Source organism: Erpetoichthys calabaricus, chromosome 5, assembly GCF_900747795.2.
Source record: "Erpetoichthys calabaricus chromosome 5, fErpCal1.3, whole genome shotgun sequence".
Lineage (NCBI taxonomy): Eukaryota > Metazoa > Chordata > Cladistia > Polypteriformes > Polypteridae > Erpetoichthys > Erpetoichthys calabaricus.
In genome coordinates, this window is record NC_041398.2 from 227,871,911 (window position 1) to 227,882,281 (window position 10,371).

The following is a 10,371-nucleotide window of genomic DNA, read 5'->3' on the forward strand; positions in this document are numbered from 1 at the left end:
GAGTCTGGAGCTTTTCTCAGCAAGCACAGGGTGCAAGGGTGGGTGGGTACCTGTCCATCACAGGGTGAACACTCATACTCACACACACACACACACACACAAACACACTAGAACTAATTTAGCATCACCAATCCACCTAACCTACATGTCTTTGGTCTGTGGGAGGAAACCCACATAGACATAGGGAGAATATGCAAACTCCTCGCAGGGAGGACTCTGGACACGAACCTCACTGAGAGGCAGCAGTTCTCCCATTGCACCACTGTGCTGCCCTTCACAGTAATATGTTATACTTAAAAAAATGAGTAAGAGGGGATTAATCTGATGCCAAATGCTTTGCCAAAATAGTCATTTTGCACTTTCAGACTGGACAAACAATGGCTGTCACACACAGAGCCTATGAAAGGCTACAAATCTTTCAAAACATGTTTAGACCCTTCTGGTGCCAAACATGCAGTGGTTATGAAATAAGTCAGTTTTGAACCAATGCCTTAAGCAGAGCTTCTTTAAAGTTCTTCTTTCTTTTTTAAAATGATCTCTCTCACCATAGCAGCAACTTCCTGTTTGATATTTTCAAATGGCTCATCTGGTCGCCAGAATTTTATCACTTGACCTTGTGGATTTATGAGGTATTTCCAGAAGTTCCATTTTGGTAATTGCTTAGTAGAATCTGGTTAGAGAAAGGAAGAATTAATAAGCATTGATCACAGTTACAATTCAGTTTTGTTGTTGATAATCATTATTAATATATCAATTGGGTTTCATTTCCATTATCATCTCACTGATGCCACCATGGTAGAGGCATTAACACTACATATATATATATATATATATATATATATATATATATATATATATATATATATATATATGAAGAGTTAAAAAGAGATATACATTACCTAAATATGTGAAGGTCATATCAAAGGAGTGGTCATTAAAAATTCAGTAAACAAGACATTACTACATCCATCCATCCTCTTCTGCTTAACCGAGACATTACTACAAGTCGGTCAAATCTATGTTGTTGGCTGGCATACAAACATCCTAAACTGATTGGTTCATTTTTGCAACCATTCCAGAAGCCCGAAGTTTCTCTTACAGTAGAGCTTTACTCAGGCTGTATGCAAACAACTGGAATTCATGCTGTATGACTTTTGCAAATTAGAACCTCCGAGTCAAGTCCCAGTCCTCGGGCAAGCTATGGAGCACACAAAACCGTCAACTCTGACTCCACAATTTATTGTACCTCCGACTCAAACTTCGACCCCACAGTTTCTAACTAGTCTCATATATGTAGTACTAGCGATCCCCCGCAGCTCTGCCCGCATAGTAGTGAAACGGGACAAACTTGAAAAATCATTAAAAAATTTGTATTGAGAAGAACTTATAGTAATAGCTTTCGTCTCCAAGGGCCTCTTGACATACAATAATTTTTAATTTCGCTATCAGGGGCGAGAATGTAGCTATGATCTCTTCGCCAAAAATGTAAAAATTTGGCAAGGTATCTCTGGCCAAGCGAAAGGTAGGTACACTCCACTGTATCTAATCGTGTTCAGCTCTGATGGGAGAGCATCCCCCGCATGGGGTGAAGAGCACGTGACCGTGATATCTCTGCCAATGAGCAGGTACCCTCTAAAACACACGTAGCTGCAATCTCTCTTTCAAAAACATCAAATGTTACTCTCTAACAATTTCTAGATGATAATGTCTGCTGAATAAACAGGTATCAGTAGCTAAGTGAAGCTCCAACATGTGGCGAGAGGTAGAGTGACTTGAATGGAGGCTGGCGCATGACTGAGGATGGCCCCACCCAGCTCCCTACTCCTAAGGTCCCGCCTCCCCCTTCCCGCGAATAAATTGGTGCATCAACTGAACTATAATACCAGAATGTTCAAGCAAATTATAGAAAAAAACTTGATCTAAATCCGTTAAGTAGTTCTCTTGTGAAAAGCGGACAGACAGACGTTGGATTTTATATATAACAAGTCGTCCGCCGCAGCTTCGCCCGCGTAGTAGTGAAACAGGACAGTGAGAAGGGCCCTGCCCGGCTCCCTACTCCTGATGTCACGCCCCCCCCACCTTGACTCGCAGCCTCTTTGTCTCAGATTAGCGTGAATATATCGCTCCTTCAAGCGAAATACGATTCTTAGCACAATGAGAGAAGTCGCAAAATCAACCGGAATGTTCAAGCAAATTATAGAAAAAAAAATGATCTAAATCCGTTAAGTAGTTCTCTTGTGAAAAGCGGACAGACGTACAGACAGACATTGGATTTTATATATGTAGTATGTTGATTGAAAATACGTAGCATACTATACAAGACACAAGACAACTGCCAACATAATTCATCAGGCTACTCTTTAACACCCTAACCTGTTAAGCTGCAGAGAGATGCTGTTGTAGGTTTTAATACATTATACTATTCTATATTTATATCAAAAGGCTAAAAGAAAAAAATAGTTTAATCAAATTAGTATATGCGAAAATTTACATTTTAACACATTAAATTACAATTTACATCTAGTCAGAGTTGGTACATTTTTTTCGACTCCGACTCTAGTAACCCAATAATTGCTTTCAACTCAGACTCCACAGCCATGATCCTCACAGCTGTTGAAATGTTGTGACATGATCTGAAGGTTCAGCATATCTGTAAATACCAGAAAACAGTTCCATGATGAAGAATGGACCAGGTAATCTACTAAATGCTGCACAGGTCTGATCAGACAAGACAAATTTCATTGAGGTTACCATATTTGGGCTGAAGCAGGTTCTATCAGATAGATAGATAGATAGATAGATAGATAGATAGATAGATAGATAGATAGATAGATAGATAGATAGATAGATAGATACTTTATTAATCCCAATGGGAAATTCACATTTTCCAGCAGCAGCATACTGATACAATAAATAATATTAAATTAAAGAATGATAATAATGCCGGTGTACTTTATCAGTTACTTAATCTAAAATTCTTTCAGAAAGTATTCAGATCTTTCTACTTTTTTCACATTTTGTTATGTTACAGCCTTGTGCTAAAATCATTTAAATTAATTTTATTCATTCAAATCTGTTGGGCCATTAAGCAAGGCCCTTAATAACTTGAAAATTGCTCCAGGAGGCGCTTGTGCAATGGCTGACCCAGCACTCTAACCTTCAAAGGTCTTGCAAAAATATAATTTTCCCCACAGTATATCAAATCAAATTAAATTCATTCATTCACTGTCAGCAGAACTTACCACCTGTGCTTCAGAACAGGTAATCTGTCTGAAGCTAAGTATATTTTGGCCCAACCAGTACTTTGGTGGATGACCATCTAGGAAAATGTGGGGTTGCTATTGGAAGAGGTGTCGGCAAAGCCAGCAGGGGATGCTTACCCCGTAGTCTGAATGTGGTTCCCAGTGCCAAAGTGAAGTGATGGGGACACTGTGCTGTAAACATGGTGCCGTCCTTCAAACAAGGAGTAAAACAAAGGTCCTGACTCACTGTGGTTATTAAAGATATCTGGGCACCTTTCAAAAATGAGTAGGGTTTATCCAGATGTCCAGGCTAAGTTGCCCATCACGGCCTCCATTCTGGCCTCCTAATCATCCCCTGTTGGCTAGCTCTTTCATCACTTCACCACCTAATAGTTATTGTGTGGTGAGCATACTGACACAATAATGGCTGCCATTGCATCATCCAGGTGGGTTCTACACAGTGGTGGGGGTTGAAATGGTTCTATATTGTTGATACAAGAAGAAAATGTAATTAATTATTGTTTATTATTATTTTTCCCTCATCAAACAGCAGTACCCCAGTATGGCAAAGTAAAAACAGAATTTTTGGAATTTTGCAAATTTATTTCAAATAAAACACAGAAATATCACACTGATAAAAATATTCAGGCAGATTTGCTATGGCACTGTGACAGTAGATGGATCTATACCAGCACTTAACCCAACACACACAGATGCAGGTGGCACACTTTCAAAAGCACACCTGATTTTATTTTCTTCTCCGTTGTGGGAAATGTCTTCCCCGTCTCCCACAAGCTCAACAACACAGTCCAAATAGCACAACCCAATCCTTTAGTTTTCTTTTCTTTTTCTCCTCCATTCCTCCTCAGCAAGCTTTGTCTCCCTCCTCCTGACTCTGGCTCTCCGAGTAGTGGCTGCTGACTCCTTTTATAAGGCACTCAGAAGTGCTCCAGGTACTCGCTGAGCTAATTCTGGCAGCACTTCTGGGTCTGGCGGCACCCCCGGATCCCAACAGGGCTGTATCCAACTCCATCTCCCATGAAGCCCTGCGGGAGTCCAAGGCACCACTGCAACCCAGGGGGGCTGCCATCTAGTCTACCGGGGGAGGTACTGTCCTGACTAGGCTTGCTCCCTCTGTCCTCCCAGACAAGAGGCGTCCTCCATGACAACACTTAAAATCAGTGTCTTATGCATCCTGTTCTATTAATCATCACTAAAACGTTTCTACACCTCATTTGGAGTCTGCCTGTGGTTAATTCAATTCATTGGTCCCGAGTAGGAAAGGCACACACCTGTCTACAGAAGATCCCACCACCGACAATGTGCATCAGAGCAAAAACCAAGCTGTGAGGTCCAAGGATTTGCCTGCTGAGCTTAGAGACAGAATTATGTTGAGGCACAGATTTGAGGAAGGCTACAAAAAAAATTTCTACAGCATTGAAGCTTTCAGAGAGCACAGTGGCCTCCATACTTCTTAAATGGAATATGTGTGGAACAACCATGACCCTTCCTACACTCTTAAAAATAAAGCAGTTCTTCAGAGTGATGCCATTGGGGAACCATTTTTCGTTCCAAACAGACCCATCCACGTGAAGGTTCCAGAGAGAACCTTCATTTATTTAGATCTGTAACAGGCTCTATATAATGAGTAACCATGACTAGATGGTAACAAATTTGCGAAATGCCAATGGCACATAACTTTACACACTGTGTACGTATGTAGCACAGGCTAAGTCCAGGTTTTCTTTATCTGTTAGTGTTCTGCTAGGTAGCCTCCATTAAATAGGTGGCTGTACATTTAATATTTCAGGTTTCCTCTACATATTAGGAAGTTTTTCAAAGCACAAAGGACCAACATCATATGCAAGGAGCTCTTCCCAGAATGAAATGGTGCTTTGTCAAGCAGTAATTCTACGAGGAACCACACAACCCAGTAAAGAATCATAAAGCGCCATTCAAGAACCAGCATTTTTAAGAGTGTAGAGCTGGCTATCTGGTCAAATTGAGGAATAGGAGGAGAATGGATTTGGTTAGAGTAGTGACCAAGAACAAGGTGGCATCTCTGACTGAGCCCCAGAGAACCTATGTGGAGATGGGAGAAACTTACAGAAGCTCCACCACTTTCATTTTTTGTCATTCTGAAGTATTGCATGTTATTTGATGAGAGAAAAAAAAAGTGAATTTAAACAATTTTAGCATAAGGTTGCAAAATACCAAAATGAGAATAAAGTGAAGGAGACTGAATACTTTCTGAAAGGCACTGCAAATAACAGCAAGACTAGCTGACATTTTGAACAAGAATGATCTAGCGTTGTTTGCCAGTATAATTCCCATTAAACCATCCATCCATTTTCTGAACTGGCTTTATTTCTTACATAGTTAAATAAGAACCAACTCTGGACTGGATTTTGCTTCATTGCAGGTATCACACTAACTTACTCAAGAAACACCAGGCTACAAGTATTTTAAATATGCATTCCTATATTATAGAAGTTCTTAAGATTAGTCAATTGACCATAATTGATCTCATTGTTTAATTAACTGGTCTTTCCTTTTTTTCTCATTCAACATTCAGAATAGCGCAATTCTATAAGAGATGCATAAACATTTGTGTTTTTTCTATAGCCTTAAAACTTTAACTCTCCTTCATCATTTTCCTATTATTTCACTGTTTTTTGTTAGCTCATCCCTGTACTGTATCTCAATGATGACAGTTAATGACAAGTGGTGTAGAAATGAATGGTGAAAGGCTGCAGGTGCTGGAGTGTCACATCCACTAGCATTAAACATTAAATTATTATTCCAGTATTAGACATATATAAGTGAAAGACCTGTGTGTGTGTATGGAGCAGTCCCCTCTGCTCACACTCAACCACAACCACTAGATGGCGCAGGCCTGCACTTTTACATTTTCTTGGAGCCTGCATGCACCTCATTTCTCACTACTAAAGACCTATGTGGAGTAAACGCCACCATACAACAACAGCATTGTGCTAATGACACAGATGAAAAGACACCACATTGAAACAAAGCAAACACCACGGCTCACCAATGTGCAAATAAAACATCTCAGCAATGGATTTTCAAATTTTCACTAAAACATTGTCTATCTCAGTGGTTCTCAATCTGTGGGGGGCATGAAGTAACAAAAAGGGGGGCACGAAGATGTGAAAAAAAGAAAACAAGAATCAAAAATATGAAAAATACATCTATTGAAACCAAAACCATTTAACTTAAACTACATTCTGATACTAGAAAAATAAATATAGAGTTAGATAAATGTCGATAAAAGTTAAGTAGGTATAATAAAATATGCATCTATGATATATCAATAATTTAAAAAGAACAATTTGGTATTAGTGGTCTCCTTTCAAAAAAACGTGTGGGGGGAGGGGGGGGGGCGATTAAAACTGTTATGAAAACTCGGGTCGCAAATACTTAAAGGTTGAGAAACGCTGGTCTATCTGGAGGTATTTTCTGCCTCTTCAGTTTCACAAATATAGTAAAACTGCTAGGGAGTCTTCGGGTTGTTCTTTTGTCCCAAAGACCACACACGCTGCTAGTTATGCTATATTTGAAAAATAATAATAAAAATAATATTGTTTTCTAATTTCTGCATTTACTCCAGAACATTAAAACCGGGAAATAACAGCTCACTTAATGTATACTTGAAGTATTAAAAAAAAGTTTTTTAGGAGGAATGCTTACAGCTGTGGAGTCTCTTAGCCATAAATTGAGAATTACTGTACTACCATAGAACGTCCACATGGACAAAGGATCTGATCTACTGTTGAACCCTGGTAACTGAAACAGTGAGGTAGTGGGGCTAAGCACTGTGCCATCTTGCTACTCTTATATAGTTACGTCTCCACCGCTACAGTTCTGTATGTGTAATAATTGTAAAAGATGGTGTAATACCTGTGATGTATTGAAAGGCCGGGCTGGCTTCTGTCCCCATAATCTTAATCTTGCTGAAAAGGGGAAACGTCACACCGTAGTTGGCCTTAGCGAATGCTTCAATATCCCGATCCGATCCCGGTTCGGTGTCTCCAAACTGGCCGCAGGGGAATGCCAGGACAGTAAAGAGCGAGGGCCCCAGCGATCTGTACAGCTCCTGCAGTCCTTTGTAGTTACGCTCGGTGTGCTCACAGTGACTCGCCACGTTTACAATCAGAGACGCCTGCAATGGAGAGAAAAGGCGGAGGGAGAGATTAGAAACAAAGTGGAGTTAAACGGCCAGAACTGGACATCCCGCCGCGCTGTCACGTATTAATAACATCTCGATCACTAGGCAGCGCCGGCATATCGAAGTGAGGGGCTGGAATCAGTTGAGGGACGTGGATGGGAAAGCACGCGGCAAGGGTTCAACAACTGGGGGATGTGGAGGTGCATCGGGATTACACAGCTGCTTGTAACAGTTATGGTACTCCAGCGGCACACGTGTAAACCAGAACTCGACTTGAGACAAATAACGGACATGAAATCGAGAACAGAAATTTCAAATGACAGCCAAGTAACTGCTGGCGCGGACAAACGTATATCAAGCGCGACTGGAATACTCCCAGCTGGTGTGTTCTGACCCAGCCCATTGGATAGCAGAAGTTTTGCTTTTTTCTTTATTTCTAACAAAGAGATCCTCTTTTACGTTGCGATCGGATTGTGTTAACTACGATATCTAAACATTAGATGTTGTGAAGCGTACGGACTCGAGTGACTTACTTTGCCTCTGTACTTCTCCAGAGATACGCTTCTGCCTCGAATATCTTTCACCTCGTACGAATAAAAGTCTTTAGGCTTTCTCGCCCTCGTCAGTTGGTTCTGTAGCAGGAAAAGTCCGGCCGTGCAGATGGTCATCGTGAGTAGCACGGCGAACATGCGGGCCTTCGGGACAGAGGGCTTCAGCGGGATCGGCGGTGTCTGCGGCTCCATGTTTGCGTTTTTAAAAAGAATTTTGGGAAGAAAAAGCTCATGGAGGTGGGCTATAATGAACGATGTAATACGAAACCAGGGAATGCTTCAAAAGGGGCGGACAAGACAGCGCTTCATAAGCGGCGATCGAGAGGGGGGCTGCATTCATCAGTAAGATTTGTGACAGACTGAAACGTTCAGCTTTAGTTTCCCCTAATCATATAGTAACATTCTCAAATCTACTCAACCTAAGGGCTTCAACTGTAGTACTGAGCGCAGGGAAAGAAACCAGGCGTGGATAAAGAGTCGGTCCATCGTAAGGGGGGGTTATGGGGGTGTGTTAACATTAACATCTGAAGATAGTTTAGAAAATGAAGACTCGATGGCAGATCTGCATTATGGTGCATCCCTTCAGTCGAACAGGGACTGTGCACATGCAGCAATTAATAGTGGAGTTTCTTAAATCAGGTGTTCTCAAACATTTTCAGACCAGGGACCTCGTAGAAAAGGGAAAAATAACAGACCCCCAACATAGGGGAACACCAAATAAATAATTTATCATCACAAAATGCATAGAACTTTAGAAAGTAAAACATTTTTCACCTTGTTTAGATTTAGAACTGCACTATACCACATTTTTGCATATACTTTCAATGCATTTCTAATTTAATCATCATATAGGACATCAGTGGAAATTAAGGGGAAGTGCATTTAAGACTGAAACCAGGAAGCTCTTCTTTACCAGTAAAGTTGTGGGACTCTGGAATAAACTACCAAGACAGGGAATTGAAGGAGAAAACTTGACAACCTTTAAGAAGAATCTAAGTGAGATACAGCTTAGCTTTAGCTTGATGGACTGAATGGTCTCCTCTTGTTTGTCAGATTTGTTATCTTATGTTCTAATATCCATCCATCCATCCATCCATCCATCCATCCATCCATCCATCCATTCAGTTTCCATCCCGCTGAATCCGAACACAGGGTCACGGGGGTCTGCTGGAGCCAATCCCAGCCAACACAGGGCACAAGGCAGGGAACCAATCCCGGGCAGGGTGCCAACCCACCGCAGATGTTCTAATATGTACCTGGTAAATCCACAGGATGGGTATACGTGTCACTGACTGCATAGTTTCTCAATCCTGGGAGTGTGAATGATAGGCAAACTCTGAAATCAACCTCCACATTCAAACGTGCCCTGTACTTGTCTTGATAGCAGTCATTGCTACAAAGCCAAATTATATATAACCAGTAATGGCGGACTGCACGATAACGTGCAGTGAATACACTTGACTTACAGTATTCATCCTCTTTCTCTGTAGGTTTAGCATTCGTTTGCTCAGAGGTTGATGTACTTGCTGCTTCCTGAGCAGCTCTTGTTTTCTCCACCCTAGCGGCCCAATTCTTCTCTTCTTCTGTCGGCATCTTTTCGCATTAAAACTGATTAAGTCAGTGTTTGTGTTGCAATTACTTAGTACGTTTTTCTTAATTTTTCACTTAAGCTGGCACTTAAGTCTTCAATCTGCCTCAAGAATGATTTAAGATATGAAGAGGTAGAGGAAGTGACGGCGAAGGTGATAAGGATGAGAATGGCGCTCGTATGCATGTGCTGCACGGTTGCCCTACTGCACGCTGCCGAGAGTTGATTTTACAATAAAATAAAATAAAAATAAAAAGAACAATAAAAATCATCACCCCAAAAGTGGGCAGTAGAGGTCACGTAGTATATGTGTGCCAAATTTCAGGTCAATCGGTCAAACGGTTTGTGAGCTACAGGTGATTTAAAATCTTAGACAGACAAACAGACACCCTCGGTAGAATATTATATAAGAAGATTGTCATAATATTTTCCTTTTTTAGATGAGGCTAGCTTACTATCACTTGACGAAGTAGACGCTTAACCCATGAATCAATCCGTTACTTGAAAAGTTTTCTATTTTTTTCCAAACTAGCTAAACCAGTGTCAGTGCGAAATAGCAGAGTAATGAGTGATTGACGGTCATGTGATTGACAGCCATACATAGAAAATGAGTGATGCGAGGCCTCCCAATGACTTTTATTGGCTCAGAAAATTATGGGAATGACTGGCACAAATGTAAGATTGTGTGCTTATGCTCATGCTTGGTGCAGGGGGTGTCGATATGTGTTAGAAAGGTCGGTCTTCTAGATCAGTAGTGAGCAGCTTTGGAGTTGGAGGGCCACAGTAGCTGGAAGGTTTTTGTTC

At 41.0% G+C, this 10,371-nt stretch overlaps 1 protein-coding gene across 1 annotated transcript; it reads right to left on the reverse strand.

Moving 5' to 3' along the window:
- Positions 1-332: 332 nt before the first annotated feature.
- Positions 333-8,207, reverse strand: gpx8 (glutathione peroxidase 8 (putative)). Its single transcript, XM_028802616.2, has 3 exons — positions 7,962-8,207; positions 7,161-7,422; positions 333-670 (listed from the first exon to the last, which is right to left on the reverse strand). Exons 1-3 carry the CDS (start codon positions 8,169-8,171, stop codon positions 507-509), a joined length of 636 nt encoding a protein of 211 aa, XP_028658449.2. The 5' UTR covers positions 8,172-8,207; the 3' UTR covers positions 333-506.
- Positions 8,208-10,371: the final 2,164 nt, after the last annotated feature.